This window comes from Oenanthe melanoleuca, unplaced genomic scaffold (genome assembly GCF_029582105.1).
Source record: "Oenanthe melanoleuca isolate GR-GAL-2019-014 unplaced genomic scaffold, OMel1.0 S028, whole genome shotgun sequence".
Taxonomy (NCBI): Eukaryota; Metazoa; Chordata; class Aves; order Passeriformes; family Muscicapidae; genus Oenanthe; species Oenanthe melanoleuca.
This window is the reverse complement of record NW_026612677.1, coordinates 13,182-30,630: the sequence shown is the minus strand read 5'-3', so window position 1 is coordinate 30,630 and position 17,449 is coordinate 13,182. Positions and strand designations below refer to the sequence as shown.

General features: G+C 45.0%; 1 protein-coding gene across 1 annotated transcript; it reads right to left on the bottom strand.

The window, feature by feature from the left end:
* Nucleotides 1-921: 921 nt before the first annotated feature.
* Nucleotides 922-17,157, bottom strand: LOC130266379 (RNA polymerase II elongation factor ELL2-like). Its single transcript, XM_056515656.1, has 13 exons — nucleotides 16,964-17,157; nucleotides 16,134-16,309; nucleotides 14,528-14,594; nucleotides 12,871-12,975; nucleotides 11,904-12,157; nucleotides 9,737-9,861; nucleotides 9,514-9,604; nucleotides 7,930-8,200; nucleotides 6,939-7,192; nucleotides 4,978-5,102; nucleotides 4,472-4,565; nucleotides 2,859-3,172; nucleotides 922-1,227 (listed from the first exon to the last, which is right to left on the bottom strand). The coding sequence occupies exons 2-12, from the start codon at nucleotides 16,251-16,253 to the stop codon at nucleotides 3,107-3,109; spliced, it is 1,572 nt and encodes a 523-aa protein (XP_056371631.1). The 5' UTR covers nucleotides 16,254-16,309; nucleotides 16,964-17,157; the 3' UTR covers nucleotides 922-1,227; nucleotides 2,859-3,106.
* Between the last annotated feature and the right edge of the window lie 292 nt (nucleotides 17,158-17,449).

Below are 17,449 nucleotides of genomic sequence, written 5' to 3'. Positions count from 1 at the left end.
ACAGAGTTTCCATAGGGACGCATTCACCCAATTTCTCCTTAGAAAACAATTGAAGTGCTGTCTTGGGTTGCAATGCAAGATGTAACCCAAAGTCTGTATTCCATCACCATCTGTTGAATCCCAGTGGGACAGTGTTATCTTTTCCACTACTCATCCTTCCTCCAGGGAGATAATCTGCTGTTCATGAGCCAGTGAGTCTCACTGTATGACTGATAAAATTACATCATCCCACTGGGAGCTGCTTCACCCAGGGGGAGGAGCTAGGCCTTTCCTACCTAGATAAAATCTGAGATTTGAACCATCAGAGCAGCCTTTTGCCACTGTATTTTCAGAGGAAAACCAGACCCTTCTACATCATCACTGGATCTATGGACAAAACCTGCATCCTTCTACATGACCACTGCTTCAACAGGACCACATCTGTCACTCCAGGAGGACTTCAGCCACCAGTTAATTGGGCTGCTACTAAAACCCTGACTGACTGATGGGGTGTCAGGTTTTATGCTGACTCTGTTGGTGCTTTTTTCTATTTATTTCTATTACTGCATGTTTATTTTAATTTTCCTACTAAAGAACTCTTATTCCTATACGCATTCTCATACCTTTGTCTGAGAGCTCCCTCATTTCAAAATTGCAATAATTTGGAGGGAGGAGGTTTACATTTTGCATTTCAAAACAGGCTACACCAGTGTTTCAAAGCAAGAGAAGAAGGAATTTCAGGAAAAAACCTTATTCTTATCATAAAGAATTTTTATTTGCTACAAAATTTTCTGAAAAGCTGGACAGCTTCATAGCAGAGGTACTGGGCTTCTAAACTCTACTGATAAAATTAATTCAGTGGACAAACACAAGTCTTGAAGAACAGAATTGACCACAAGAAATCCACTCCAAATATGATGTAAATGACAATAAGAGAAGGAGTTAAGAATATTGCAATATCTTTATTATAAAAGTTCACTACTAAATTCTGTCTTCGTAAACAAACTCATCCTAAACTTTTTAACAAGTATTGATCTACTCAGTGCTAACTTGAATAACCCTAAAACAACTGATCTTCTTTTTGAAATAAAAAAGTCGGGGATCCTTGATTTCTTCAGGCTGAAGCAGAGGACTGTGCCAGGACTCCACTTGCTGCTTGCCAAACACAGATACTCATTGCTGAATGTGGAACAGTTTATTGTGGAGATACTGGCACCTGCTCATCATCTCAGAGTAGCTGGATCTACCCTATGAAGGAGAAATCAAAATTAGGGCATGCCAACATTTGTGCAGAGTTTAAATTTCAGGTCCTGTGCTAAAAAAAAGCCTTGAGGCAGGCTCTGAATGTTACTAAGCCCAGCAGGTCTGGTTTTACTCATGTAAAACAGTAAAAATACACTCAGAGATACTTGACTGTAGAGATTTTTTTCTCTGTGAGGCACTGCCCTTTTGGGAGCTTTGCAAATAGGGACATATGATAATGATAATGATAATGATAATGATAATGATAATGATAATAATGATAATGATAATGATGATGATGATGATGATGATAATAATAATAATAATAATAATAATAATAATAATAATAATATACAGGCCTATAAACAAACTCCAGACAAGTCTGAAAACACAACTACAAAAAACCCAAACCACATCAGCTTCACAGAAGGGCAAAACTCATTAATGCTTAAAGCCAATGATGGGAGAAAAATTTTCTTCATTCCCTTCTAACTCAAATCAACACAAGTGAGGTTTACCAAGCTCATGGTACAAATCCACTATGAGGTGGCAATGAGAATAATAGACACCATTTCCAAACACTGTCACACCAATGCTTCTGCTCCTCTGGGCCTGAACACCTGGTTCGTTTGGATGAGAAAAACTCCCTGCACATGGCAATAAATCCTTCAAAACCCGCAGAGATTAATTGCTACAAGCAGTAAATCTTTAACACGTTGAAATTCATCACAAAGACAGACAACAACTTGTGCCAGGGATGCATCCCAGGGCAGATGCACCTGACTGGTGTGCTGGTGTGCTCTGAAAAGGAAACTACAGATGTCTTTCAACATTTTGGGAAGTACCAGAGAAGAAACAGCCTGGACTTCTGGCTTCTGCCCAGGGACATTTCCTAGCAAGAGCCCAGCACAGGCCTCCCTCAGCTGCTCCCTGCAGGCCCAGCCTTGCCCTCAGCCTTCCCATGGAGCATCCCTGGCTGTATCCAATGGCACCAGGGCCCTGCCATGCCTGCTCCAAAGGCCACGGCTGCCCCAGAGCCCCAGGACTGCAGGAGGCCTGGCTGCCCTTGCCACCATCACTGCTCTGGCACAGGCTGGCAGCAATTCCCAGTGTTTGACACCACACACACACACACTTCTCCCTGCCCTGCTGCCCTGCAAACACGAGGGGGGATGCAGCAGCACTGCTGCAGCTGAGCCTGAGCAACTGCACTGCAGGAAGGGAGGGCCCGGCCGGGCCGAGCCCACCTCGGGCTCATCTCAGCTCTGAGCCTTGGGGGGCCAGCAAAACCTTCTCAAAACCGTCCTTTCAAAACTGGAAAGAGCTTCACATGACACCTCACTGCGAGTGGCAGGGTTTAATTGGTATTTTACTCACCTCAACTGCACTGCAGGAAGGGAGGGCCCGGCCGGGCCGAACCCACCTCGGGCTCATCTCAGCTCTCCCCCTCACCCCGCCCATCTCCTCCTTTTGCTTCCTATCTCCATACTGCACATTTACTGTTAAATAATGTCTGTACTATTGATTCTGCAATATGAGCTTGCTTGCACCCGAATTCAGGCAGAGGCTTCTCTTAACAATCAAATCTTTACACCACAGTTATCCACAGTGAACTGGGAAAAGCAGAACATTAATACCTTCATTGATATCCCAGGGACATTACTGCTTCAGCCTCCCCAGTCCTCTTCACTGCTTGTTCAAATTGGGAGTCTTCTGCACACAAGTGCTGGGATACTAGAACTCCAAAATTTGTCTCTTTCTTGAACCTAAAGGTGCACGGGGAAATGGAGCCAACACTTGGAAAAGGGTATGGAGGAGAATGGGATGACAAAGCCAGCAACCAGGAAGACCAGTGGCCACCAGCTGCTGGCTGGATGCAACTGGGCTACTGGTCAATCCTCTGCTTCTTGCTCATCCCAGGACTTGTAAAGCCAGAAGCCAGTGGCCGTTTCTGCAATAATAACAAAATAATTCATTAATCTATGATCAGGATCAGGTTCCCTTTCTAAAAAAACCAGAATTTTTGAACTTTCAGTGGTTGAACAAAACACATCTTTCTTAACTGAAAATAGCTGTCAAATATGAAAGTCCTGCAGGTAAATATCTGCTCTATTGCCTTCCTAGTTTCACATCTTAGGACTTAGAACATCTTTCACCAAGTCTACTGCTAAAAGGCTTTGGGAGGTAGACACTCCCTTCTGCAGCTCCATCAAAGGCTTCCCCAAAATGGGGAGGTCAAATAAATTTTCTCTAGCTCCCAACTCCTGCTTGTACACACCAGGAAAAGAATCAGCACTTGCTGTCACACACCCACATGATTTACCAAAGAGACACCTGGCTGTTTTAGGGTTTCACCTGTTAAAGACAAGATCAGTGTTTCACTGACACAACCCAGGAGCACAGGGTGTAGTGGCTGGTTGTCAATTCTCATCAGGATGAACAAAGAATTCAGTAACATGCCAGCAAATTCTTGTGCTTTTGGGTGCAGCTGCCTCTACTGCAGCAGCCACTCCACTCTTCAGACTCAAAAGCTGATGGCTAAAACATTCTTAGAATTGTACAAGAGACTTTCACAAGTGGTGACTTATGAGCCATTCCTTTTTCTTCAGTGCACTTCCATCATTTGTCAGCTCCTCCCAAGGATCTCAAAGGTGCTGGCTCACAAGACACAACACACAACCACAAGCTCCCCACTCCCACAGAAAACATCAGGAGTGAGGATGGAGTAGAACAGGACAGCCATGCTGTTCCCAGGCAGAACAAAGGAGGAGAGAAATTAAGGCAGAGAAGAGAGAGAGGGAATATCACAATTCTGTGGATGCCAAGTTGGTCTGGCCATGTGGATAGTGTAGATCTGGAGTAAACAATGAGAATGAAAGCCAGAGAGAGGGAAAAGATTGAGAGGGCCCCATCGGCCCCACCCTGCTGCAGCCCCTTAGGTACAGTCAGCTTTTGACACAGTTTTGTCATGCATGCAGAGCCAGCCCTTTGAGCCCTTCTGCAGGGAATGAGTTGAGGCTGGGGGCTGAGCTCAAGTCTCCAGGCAGAGCAGAATGTTGGCTCGGGACAGTGCTGCTCCACCCTGCAGGACCCTCTCTTCTGATCACAGCCTTCCTGACAAAGCAGTCAGAGTGCCTGAGGCAGAGAATGCTTTGGCCTGGTCCTGCACATTCACATCATAGCCTTTACAATATCAGCAGAGAGCTAAACCTTAATACACAGTAGGGAATGTTAAAAATGCACCAAATACCTGAGCAGATTTTGCTGGAGCATCTCTCTCAGAAGGCCCTGGAGATGTCACTTGGCTGGTGGTGCTGGTGGGGGTCTGAGATGGAGCTAATTTTCTGTAAGGATGGTCAAATATTTCATGTTACAAGGCCTAAATATCAACTCTCATAGTTCTGTCCTCGCAGAGAAAACAGACCTTCAATGTCAGGACTCAAGGGAACAGCATAAAGCTGAGTTGAGGGAGCTTTAGACTGGATATCAGGAAAATGTTCTTGCCCCAGAGGATGCTGGAGCACTGGAACAGGCTCTCCTGGCCAGTGGTCACTGCAGCAGGACTTCAAGAATCATGTGGACAACACTTTTGGGCTCAGGATGTGATTCTTGTGGTGTCCTGTGCAGGGCGAGGAGTTGGACTCCATGACACTAATGGGCTGCTGCTGACTCAGCATATTCTAACAAGCTAGGCTTCACCTCCCAGGCTGTTTTCTCTGAAAAGTCTTTTTTCCTTCCTCTAAAGACTGAACTTACCTAGAAAGAATTAACTTCAAATTCTCTCTATCGATTTTACTGTAGCCAGGCCAGTCAGTCTGAAGGGTTTGAAATAGATGCTCCTTCAGACTGAAGGAATTGTCCTTTGGATTCAGGTTGGCTACCTACAGGCAGACATTTAAGAAAACAAATGTCCATTATGGTTGCTATATGCAAATTACAGAAATCCAATTGATTCTGAACAGCTGTTTTTGGGCACCCAACTAGAAATGAGCAATGTCCTTTGGTACAGAGATGAATTATTCCTTTATCCTATGAGTTTGAAGCCATATTAATTTTTTTACAATTGGAAACAAACATATCTAACTAGTATTCCTTTGAAAACAATACTTAGTGCTTCTTATAGATGAAGAATGAGTTGAGTCTTGCAATTAAGGGATGAATATTATGTGTATGTTAAGGGAAATTTTATTGATATATAGTTTTGTGTTTGGGGTTTGTTGTTTAGATGTCCTCTGTTCTCCCCATAGTCCCCTTCCCCCAGATAGTTGCCAGGGGACAGCCTTGGTAGTCGGGACATGCAGAGGGAGGGCATGTACCTGTGCCCCTTGCATGGGGTATCTGGGAGGAGGGAAGGCTTGTTACTCTCACCAACACCCAGTGGGCTGTCCTTGTTTTGCTATTTAGTCCTTTTGTTGTGTTTTGTTAAGGTTTTTAATACACCTTCGAATTTTTTAAAAGAGAGTTTTGTATCTCACTGTGCTATAATGTGTAAGGAGAGGGGGTCAGGCCCAGAGTCCCTCTCCATGTGGCAGAGCCAGGGCTCATTCCAGCCAAGTCCTGCCATGAGAAGGCAGTGCAGTGCACATGGCTTGCTGTATTCCTTTGAAAACCAATGAGGTTCATGTCTTCCTCAAGACAAATACCAAATCTACTCGACGAGGTAAAATGGGCTAGTAAAACCTCAGGACCATGAATATCAAGCGTGCTGATTCAGAGTTCATCACCTGACACCTGCTCAGAGTTCCCAGAGTTTCAGGAAAAGGCTCCATGAATTTGACTCCTACAACACACTGAATAACTCATCAACACACCACCACCATCTCTCAAAATTTGACCTTTTTCTTTCTTTGAGAACATGATAAATACTGCTAATTTGGGTCTGTTCTGATGTCTCCCCCCAGCTTGAAAAAATATAAAAATAACAAATATACTCAGAATCAGGAATTCATATCTTAAAAGCAGAACACAGGTTGCATTGGAAGGGAAGCAAGTGTGTTTATACCAGATCTCAGCAAGCTCAGGCTGCTCATTTTAGATTTATACAAGAAAAAACCCCACTTGCTCTGATGTCCAGAAAAGCCTGAGCAAGGCATTTCAGGGTGGAGTGTTGCTCACAGAGCCCTTTCAGAATACAAACCAGTACCTTGAAGTAGTTCATACCTCACACAGGAAATTGCCTCCAAGGAAATCTCCTTAAATTTTGCAATGGAATAGGAGAAAATGTTTTCACCCTTTACTTTCTGAAGTGCTGATCTTTGAAATTTTGTAATCAACTTGAAATCTAAATGTATTGCTTCAGTTGGGATGGCAGAATGTGGCTCATTAAACTGTGAATTTGTGTCTACTGGGTGAAAAATCCTGCTACTGACTTGAGCAAGCACAGCAACAAACTTCACTGGTTCAGGGAATGAGTTCTTAAATGTCAATGTGGGATCAACTGAAATTATATCTCTGTTGAATCTGACTCCCTTGACTAAGTTCCCAAACACTTTTTTCCTAGCTAAAGAGGAAATATTCCTGCTTGATACATTAATGCTTGCATAATCCTACTACAGCCTATGTGGACAGGGAATATTTAAAAAGGAAGGAAGGAGCTACTGCATCTTTCAAAGGGGTATTGGAAAAGACTCTAATTTAAACAGGAGAGGAAGTAGTAAAATGATGAACAGCAGAATAGAGTGCTGGAAGAATTGCTGGCACAAGCTCCACAATCTCACCTGCTGAAGGATCTTTCCAAGGGAATCCTTGTCCTTTTGCCTGACTCCATCTCTCTGCAGGCGAGCAAGTAACTCTGGCTCCTTGTAATCCCTCAGAGCAAGTAAATGAATCACCCTGTCCCTGTAGGGTTGGCCATAAACAGCAGCACAACCACTCCAGTCAATGTCTGCAAGTCTCACAGGCATCATCCTCTTTTTCTGTGGCACAGAACCTGAATTGTTTCCTTGGCCTCCTCTGGCCTCTTCTTTTTCTCCTAAAGTCAGGGAAAATCAGAATAAAATAGTTCAAATTGGAGATTTGGGAAGGCACAGAAGTTGATACAAAATAATGTACCAAGATTACTGAACCTCTGTTTCTTTGGCATTTACAGATCTGTAAGTATCCAGATAGTAAAGCATTAAAAGATACAGTCATTAAAAGATGGTAAAGGAGAGATGCTGGATGGGAGAGGTTTTGTGAAAAATTCTTTATATGCATGGTGCTTTATATGATTCCCCCAGTTTGTAAGCTCAAGCATTGAGCTATGTCAAGAATGACATGGACAGGGGGATTAAGTGCATCCTCAGCAAGTTTGCCAGCACCAGAGGCATGGGATGCCATCCAGAGGGACCAGGACAAGCTCGTGAAGTGGGGCCCTGGGAACCTCATCAGATTCAACAAGGCCAAATGCAAAGTTCTGAATCTTTGGATTTGGGACAGCCTGGCACAAAGAAATGCTTGGGGCATGAAGGTGGGGAGGACTTGGATTTGCTGGTGGATGAGAGGCTGGATAGGAGAAAAAAAACCACACAGATATTCAGCAAAAAATAAAAAGGAGGCATGTCTGAAAGTGGTCCATCAGCTTAGTACCCTTTGCACTTTGATGGTGTGAATCCTGTTCTGCCTGGGTCCTGAGGTCTCTGGGCATCTCTTTGGCTTAGCTCATGGCAAGTATTTTATCAAAATCCAAAGGATGGGACTTTTTCACCCTGTCCAATTCTGTTTTCTCACCTTTGGACTTGGGAGTCTTCCCCTGCACCCTGGCAGGCACTGGGACTCCAGAAGGAGTCTGAATTTTATCTTTTTCTTGTACCCGAGGGGTGCAGGTGGAAATGGAGCTGACAGTTGGAGGCAGGTTCAAAGCTGAACAGGATGTGGAAGGAAGGAGCAAGAGCGAAGGAGAGTGGCCACCAGCTGCTGGCTGGACATCACTGTGCTGTTGGTTGACCCTCTGCTTCTTGCTTATCACAGGACTGTTTAAATCAGAAGCCAGAGGGCGTTTCTGCAAAGATAATCAGAATTAGTTTTGCTCCCATTCTGAAAAAGCTGCATTCTGAACTGGAAATGGTTGGAAACACATCTTTCTTTCCTAAAACAGCCTGTCAAACAAGGAGGTGCTGCAGCTAAATGTGTTCCCTATCTCATTCCTACTTTCTCACCTGACTGTTCAGCAAGTCCTACTCCAACTCTGTAGCTAAAAGGCTTTGGGAGAAAGACACTGCCTTCAGCAGCTCTGTCAAAGGCTTGTCCAGGATGGGGAGCTCAGGTTAGTTTATCTAGCTCCCTGTTTCTCTCAGACACAGCAGGAGCACACTCAGCTCTGGCTGTCACACACCCACACCGTTCACTGCAGCAGCCCCAAGCTGATCCCAGCGTGTCCAGGGCAGAGATGGGAACAGCAGGGAGCAGCCCCAGCCTGGCTGCAGCTGCCACTGCTGCTGCTCTCCAGAGCAAACCCTGCCTCACCCTGAGCCTCTTCCCTCCCGAGCAGCCACTGCTGCCACCCGTGCACATCAGCAGCTCAGAGCAGGAGTGCCAGACACGGCTCTGAGCCAGCTGCTGGCAGAAATCCTGTGGGCACAGGGCAGGTGGGAAGAGGATGCTGGGGCTGCAGCATTTCCTGCTCTGGCTGGAACAGAGCTAGGGAAAAACAGAGCTGTGTCCTCCCTCCTCTATTTGAAGGAAATTCCTACATGTATATAGAATATACCTTTTAGGCACTGTATGCCAAGCTTCTTCCAAGAGGTTTGCCTTGCTCTTCATTTTAAGGCCCCCTCTTGATTTTAAGCCTAAAAAGTCAGAGGTATTCCCTGATGATTCAGAGTCCCCTCTTCAAACACGGGATGCCCTGAATCAGAATGGGGGCCTAAATGCTGCCCAGGGCAGAGAAACAAGATTCCTACAAATGCATCACTACTGTAATTTGTCCTTCTTCTAGATTTCTCTAAGATTTCTATGCAAACAGTAGCACTGGGATGTCCATGCCTGTTTTAGGTACTAGAATTTCCAGACCATCAAGAGCCCTTCACAGACACAGCCAGGTACCAAAACCACGTACCCACCTTGTCCTTTGCAGAGCTTCCTATGCACTGTGAGAAGCAACTCACGTGTGCAAGCTTGTTGCAGGCTTTGAAAAGCATACAGTGCATTACAAAATATCTTGAAAAGCATGCAGGAATCCCATTAGAAGTACACTTTTCAGGTTTTGGTGATAGAAACACAACACTACTGCTTCATATCACAGCTTTGACACCAAAAGCAAGTGGGATAATACATAATACATGCTAGGCAATGTTTAAAAAAGCGACAGAATACCTGAGCAGTCCTCAGTGGAGTATCTCTCACAGAGGGTCCCAGAGATGATGCTTGGCTGCTGCTCATGGCACTCTGAGATGGAGCAGTTTTTCTGTAAGGAGGGTGCAATATTTCAGGTTGCAAGACAAAAATATCAACAGTCACAGTTCTTTCCTCACAGGGAAAACTGACCTTCATTTCCCACAGGGTTTTCTGAAATGGTTGTGGTCCTGATTGAACTTACTGGAAAAGGTTCACCTCCAACATCTGTCTATCACTCTCACTGTAGCCAGGCCAATCTTCCTGAATGTCTTTAAAGAAATGTTCCTTCAGACTGAAAGAATTCTCATTGGCATCCAGGCTGGCTACCTGTGGGCAGACATTTAAAACAGAAATGTTCACTACACCTAAGTGCAGACTACAAATGTAAAAGTGGTAGTGCAAAGCTAAAGCAAAGCTAAAGCAAAGCTGAAGAGAAAATCATACACCAGTTTTCCAGGACTTTGTTTTGATGTGAACAACAAAGCAGTTGTCATGTAAGAGGCAACAATATTAAACAAGTGTAGTCCACTTGGGCCATAGAAATGTGGATGTAAGTAAATCCAAACTGCTGCAGGCATAGAGGAAATGTGGACTATGAAATCTCTCCCTGCACTAGGTATCCAGGTTTTTTGGTCTTTATGGCAGCTTTGAGAGTCAAGGCACACTAGACCAGAACTCTCAGTCCTCACCATTTGAGATAAATAGAGAGGCCACATTTTTCTTCTCTGTTTCCTTTTCTTTTCAGTAAGACCTGAAGAGCACCATCTCCATGGGCAAATCCATATTTCTCCACCCTCAGGAGGACACCTGCTGCCCTCTGGTTTCACCCAGCTACATTGCCATGGCAGAGCACAGCCTGGGCCTGTGATGGGGCAGGTTTTCATCATCCCATGAAGCACCACGTGGCATTTCTCTCCTCAAACAGAGCTGCTTTTCTTTCTCAAGTGCCTGCTCAGAGGGAACTACAGCTTCCTATGGAAGAGTTGTAGGTGATAATCTAGCTAAAGCCACACTTCAAAAGCTTAAAAGTAACAAAGATGCCCAGAATCAGGAATTCACTTCTTAAAAGCAGAACTGAGGTTGGGTTGGACAAGAAGAAAAGCTATGCCTATAAGATCTCTGCAAGTTCATGCTACTAGTTTTTTCATATACAGCAAAATAATGACACCTACTCCCTGTGAAGTTAAGAAGAATGTGAATAATAGTTTTCAGGATGTATTGCTGTTGACACAGCCCTTTCAAAATGCAAACCAGTACCTTGAGGCACTTCAAGCTTCAATCAAGGATCTACACCTCCAAAATCTCATTAGATATTAACGACAATAAAGGGAAAGCTGAGTATTGGAATCTCATATACAACCTGAAGTATAAATGGGCTAGATGCATTAGGATGGCAGAACATGGCTTTCATTAAACTGTGAATGCCTTCAGGGTGAGAAAACCCTGTCACTGCCCTGGGCAAACACAATAACAAACCTCACAGGTTGAAGGAAGGAGTTCTTAATAGTCATTGTGAGATCAACTGAAACTGTATCCATGTTGAATTTGACTCCCTGCACTGGGTTCCAAAACACATTTTCCTAGCTAAAGAGAAAATATTCCGACTTGTTATGTTAATCCTTGCATAATTCAGCAACAGCCTATGTGGACAGGGAATGTTTTAAAAGGAAGGAAAGAGCCACTACATCCTTCAATCAGTGTGAATCATATGAATGGCTGCGGTAAAGAAGTACCAGTGGAACTAAAAGGAGAACTGGAAAAGTTACTGAATAACAATAAGTGCCAAGGAAGGTGATGCTTCAATCCACACGACAGTAAAGAAACCCTGTGCTCAAAGTTGGGCCATCATCTCTATCATGCAGGATTTGCCTGGAACACCCTTCCCTGGAAGGCAATCCCCACAGATCCCAGCAGAAGCTGAGTACCATTGAGAGGCCACCTACTCCACTCTAATGAAATACTGCCCTATGCAGTTTCCAAAATCATCTCCTCAGATATTTTTCTCAGGAAATTTTAAGTACTGCAACAAACTGTTTCACCCAGTTGAGAATTTCACCCTCTGAAGTTACTCCATGAAGCAGTCAAACAGTGCAAGGAAAAGAGAGAGGCTGAAATAAGGCATGAGAAGCAACAACATTACAAAGAGTTTCTCTTTGCCAGCTATTCCAACAAAACAACAACAATGCCTCAAAACTTATGAAGGTTTTTTTTCTCTCCTGTCATGGGCTTTCAGCTGGGGGGAAACTAGGTAAAGTTAATGAAAAATTTAAGCAAGGAGCATTTCCTAAGCCTCTCATGAGTTTCTTATTGAAACCCTGAAGTAAGACAGCTAAGAGTTAGCACTGCCAGCACCAGCTCCAGGATCTCACCTCCTGAAGGATCTTTCCAAGGGATTCCTTGTCCTTTTCCACAACTCCCTCTCTCTGCAAGCGGGCAAGTAGCTCTGGCTTCTTGTACTTCTTCAGAGCCAGTAAATGAATCACCCTGTCTCTGACTGGGCATTGAGAAAGGGCACTGCAAGGTCTTGGGAAGAATTTTGCAGGGTTCGTGGGCATCGTTCTCTTCCTCTCAGGCACAAGATCTGCAGTGCTCTGTGGGGCTTTCCTGAGCTCTGGTATTTTAGCTTCAGGAATGGAAAAACAGAGAAAGAATTGTCAAATGAGGACTTGGGACAAAGCAAGGAAGTTGATTCCTCTGTTGAGGAATTAAACTCTAAATTTGATTAAACTCTATTTGTTCAGCATTTATGGATCAGTAAGAATCCACAGAGTAAAGCATTAGGAAGAAACAGTCATTCAAAAATCTTGTGCTGGAGTGACACTGGAGGGGAAGTTTTTATGAAAAATTATTTTCATGCATGGTGCCTTTATATGATTTCCCCAATTTGTAAGCTCAAACACTGAGCTATGTCAAGAATGACATGGACAGTGGGATTAAGTGCACTCTCAGCAAATTTGCCAGTACCAGAGGCATGAGATGCCATCCAGAGGGACATGGAGAACCTTGGGAAGTGACCCTTGGGAACCCCATCAGATTTAGCAAGGACAAATGCAAAGTGCTGCATCTTTTGGTCTAGGACATGCCCTGGGTGCCAAAGCAGGCTGGGGAATGCAGGTCTGGAGGGCCTGGGGGCTCTGGTGGATGAGAGGCTGGACATGAGCTGGCAACCGTGTCCTGGGCTGCATCAGGAGAAGTGTGGCCAGCAGGTCCAGGGAGGGGATATGACACACCAGGCACTGTTTTGAAACCAGGAACTCGTGCTTGGTAGCTGATGGAGGCCTCATGAGTGTTGGTGAGAAATCTGGGAGCTTTGTCCCTTCCATCAGACACACTGACCTTTCTTTGCACGCTCCTTCAACCTTTCAATGTAGGTCAAATTGTTAATGCCTTTCTCCCCTTCCTGTTCCTTGGACCATGCCTCTCTGATAGTTTCCTGCAAACCTAATTGCACAAACATCAGACAGTTAAATTATTTAGAACACTGAAAGCTTGCCAGTTGTACAGTGAAGGCACTGCTTATGTTTTGAGAAGTTAAATCCAATGTAGATACAGAAAATTCCCAAAGCATTCAAGCAAAAACCATTCTCATGCATGGCTTATAAAAAATACCACCTGAAACCATAACCAAGCACTAACCTGAAAATTAGGAAAGAGTTCTTCACACAGAGGATGGTCAGGCATTGGGACAGGCTCCTCAATAAGGCTGCACAAAGTCCACCAGAGCTTGGGAAGCATTTGGGCATCAGGGCATTTGGGCACAGGAAGGTGGTGAGATTCTTGGGGAGAGAGGTAGACTTGCATATCCTTGTGGATCCCTTCCAGCTCAGCATATTCTCTGATTCTGTCACAAAGCCCAGTCCCTAAGTGCTACTGCATGGAGCATGTTGCAAGGGCACCCTGTACCCTACCAGCAACCAGACCTGTCTCACCTGAGTTTCTCAGTGCCAACTCAAAACAAAACTTGCCAGTCCAAATTCCACAATTATCTCACTACTTACAGATCTCAATCCCCATTAATGAATGTAAAATATTCCCCTAGAATCTATGTAAACTATCACCAAGAATCACACAAATCATCATTCACATGTGAAACAGAACATCCCCAACGAGAAATTTGTGAGTTTAGTTTTGTCTCTCCAAGAAGCCACGATGCTGCTGCCTTAAAATGCTCTGCACTCATCTAAGGCAGAGCAGGAGCTGCACTTCCAGTGGCAGGGATGTCCCTGCAGGCAGGTGACTGCAGCCACAGCCAGGTGAGAGCCCCTTTTTCTCAGGGCAGCTGCTGTGCCTAGTTCAGCTCACAGCTGCAGGCAGCACCACTGAGTGCCTGCAAGGGGAATATCCACCTCATGTCTGCCTGGAGCCAGGCTCCCAGGGAAACACTACTCAGAACAGATTAATAACAAGTGGAATCATTTAAGCACATTGTGCTTTGATGACACTTATGGAATTTGTGGCAAAGATGACATCATTACATTTCTTTCACTTTCCTTGAAAAGAACCCAAAACATTTATTTATTAATGGCAGCAGTTATTTATTAATGACCAAAACAAAACTAAGCAAAATTTTCCATAATGATCTTATGAAATTCTACATGGGACTTCCTCAAGATCAGTTTTTTGTCAATTTCCAATTAAGTTTAAAGGATAAGCAGAGTGTCTACATACTCCAAAGTCCAGTTGCAAAACCTACACATTGGGTACAAACACAGCTTACTTAAGTGCATTGGGTGGTCCAAACCTGGACCTCAGTGCCCAAAACTCCAAAGCAGTCAAGCTGTACAGGAACAAGGAAGGACTGACAGGCTTTCCAAGAGGAAAACAGGCCAGTGGCTGAATGCAGTGACAAGAGATTGCAAGGCTGACCTGAGGGCAAACCACCTACAGTTGCGATACCTGAACACAACCCCTGCCCTAAGAATATACCCTAAAAATGAATTACCAAGTTGAAAATCTTAACAGACATTGAGAAAAATATGAAAAGCAGCCCTACCTCCAAGCGGGTTGTACAATTTGGCAACCTGCACACTTCCAATGTGCGATGCCTCACTGGCATTTGGCTAAAAGGAAAAAAGAAATGTTCTGTAAAACCTTTAGCCAACACTCCATTCCTGGTGATTCATCAGGCCTTTAATTTTAAACAAGAGCTCTATTTGAAAAGTTTTGCTGTTCCATCACTACAAACAGCTGCTCTGACACAATTCTCCCTCTGACAGCAGCCGGCTACAAAACTGCCCTGAGAGCGCGACCGTCGCTTTGCCTCCAATGCAGCCAAGTGTTCAAGCAGCAAGTCATCCTTTCCCAATTGCTGGAATTTATAGGCACGGGTTTCCCTTGAAATCAAGTGCTTGAGTACAATAGAAGTGGCCAGAGCTCAGCTGACAAATAGGTGAGAGTGGTTCCCAAAAAGATCACAAAGTCAGGGCAGCACCCAAGGCTGGGATTTATTTGGTACTAATGAAAGACATGCTGGAGGGAGCTCCAATAAGAATTTCAAGAGCAAAAAAAATTTTTACTCTAACAGGGGGCAAAACCTTTTCTCTTTCCTCAGCTTTAGAGGCATTTACTTGCATAGAGGTGAAGTGGAAATAGTTTATTTCAGGTTACTCAGATGTAACAAAATTTGGGTTCATGCTTGGATTACCTGTGCAGGTTTTCATTGCTTGTTTAGCCTACGTTTTCTCCTGGTAAATGAATTTAATTAACTTTGGAATTAACTGTTTAATTAATCCTAAGCAGTATATTTATCATAAGCAGTGTATTCATCTTAAGCATTGTAATATCCCACCTTAGAAAGTAGGTAGCTAGGTGTCTTTTGGCCATCTATTGTCAGAGTTGGATTGTTAGATCCCCAATACTTTTTGTTTTGCTAAACTAACCCTGATAACCATCAATAAACAAAGCCTGAGGGCTTAAAAGTCTGGACACCTGGAATCTAGACTTCATAGCCCTCCAAGAACATATGACCAGTAGATAAAAAAGAAACGAATAATGACATTTCAGCCTCAAAGCTCAAAACAACTTGTCTGGGGAAAAAATAAAAAACAGACTGAAAAACATAGACTTATTAGCATGAGAAGGGAGTCATCAATATCCTATAAAGTGAGAATACTAATTAATTAATGAGGAGAGTGTATCAAGAACCAATGGACAGGACTTTCTATGTTTACTAAAAATATATCAGGAAGTGGAAAAGTTTAGAAAGTGGTGTGTATGTGGCTGGAGTTCTTCACTATGCACCAGAGCTGGCAATAAAATAATGCCTAATCCTAATACTAAAAATATTACTCTGCCAGTGTTTCATTTCTCCTTACGTTTTTGGTGACTTTGGTATAAACATGGAACAGTGAGAAGTCCATTCATTTTGACCAAGAGCCATTGCCAGAGCATGAATTGACTGAATGTCACAGACCCTGGCAGCTGCTCAGTGCCATCCCTGGGCATCGCTTCCCCTGGGGCGGCTCCTCAAAGGGGCCGGGGGGGCACCAGTGGGGCCCAGCCCTGCCCAGCTGGTCCCGCAGGGTCAGCAGCACCTGGCACCAGCACCATGGCCCAGCCCCAGCCAGTGCCACCCACAGAGCCCGGCACCCGCCCCTCACCTCTTGGTGCTGGCCCCTCTGGGTCACCCTGACGGGCATCGTGGGGGCCCTGCGGGATGCAGTGCGGGCTGGGGCCCTGTGGAACACAGTGGATCGTGCCCAGCCCCGCAGCTCCGCCATCCCTCTCTGCCTCGGCTGCTCCCGCTGCCACACAGACACTGATCCTGCAGCAAAACCTGGAAAATGTACAATACTTCCTAGGAAAATGTCTTCCTTGTTGTTTGTGGCTTTCAAGGCTCATTTACAAAAATGGAGGTTTTTTCCATGAAACAAGTGGCCAACAAGCTCTAAGTGATGGCCAGGCCTTGGAAAGGCAGGTCACTTGTCGGCTGAATTGCCTTATTAATGTGTAGGTCTTGATTGGCTTCAGTGACATCAGACCTAGGGAAGGTTAGCAAGGCTTGGGAATTGCAGCTTGAATGGAGGACACAAGGAATGCAGAATTGATGGGCACCAGGACATTTGGTAGAACCCCCAAGAGAAGGCACAAACCAATAAAGACAACACAGCAACTGTGCTAAATCAGCTCTGGCTGGGTAGAAGTTCGTTCCAGCAGGGGCAGACCATGGCCACCCACTCAAGAAACCTCTCACTAAGAAGAAGAGAGAGACTGAGCATACAGACTAATTAGCAGGAGAAGAGAGAAGATTGTTACCCTACAGGAGACAGAATACTAATTATGAACAGAACAGGGTAACTTGCAGTCAACGAACATGAATAGCTTTACTGGCAAAAATGTATAAATACTAAAGCATTGTGATATTTGTGGTGCTGGCTTTGTGAATTTGCCACTGAGCCCCCCCTTTCTGCAGAGAACTGTAAATATTTACCTCCACTCAGTGCGTGGATCAGCCTCTTGAGCCCCGTGTGCGAGATCCGACCGATCTGGAGCGGCGCTCGCTCAGCGCTCTGACACCTCCGCTCTGCTGCAGCCGCCCAAGGGTCTGACCCGTCCTGCCTGTGCTGGGGACAAGGGCCACGTGTCCTTGGAAACGGGGAGTTCCATGTTCCAGGCTGGCTGGGATGTCACTGAGGAGCTGGATGGGGGGACACAGCCGGGGCAGAGGGAATTCCCAATGGGCACAGGTGGGAATGCCCTGCCCAGTTCCACAACCGACTCAGCTCATTTCCAGGGATGTTCCAACCACCCCAGGTGCTGCAGCTGTGCAAACCAGGGCTAATTGAGTGTTTCTGCACAAAAGTGCTGTACTTGGCTGCCTGCAAGGTGAAGGTGCAGCTTAACACCTCTCACTAGGGCAGCAAGGGGCAGCCCTCCCAGCACTGCTCCATCCTGCCGTGGGCCGGTCAGTCTGTGA

Coding starts and splice junctions, on each gene's coding strand:
- LOC130266379 (XM_056515656.1), bottom strand. CDS start 16,253: ATGGCGGAGCTGCGGGGCTGGGCACGATCCACTGTGTTCCACAGGGCC. Junction 14,595..16,133: donor AGAGGGGCCAGCACCAAGAG/GTGAGGGGCGGG, acceptor TTTTCCTTTTAG/CCAAATGCCAGTGAGGCATC. Junction 12,158..12,870: donor GAAGGAGCGTGCAAAGAAAG/GTCAGTGTGTCT, acceptor CCATTCCTGAAG/CTAAAATACCAGAGCTCAGG.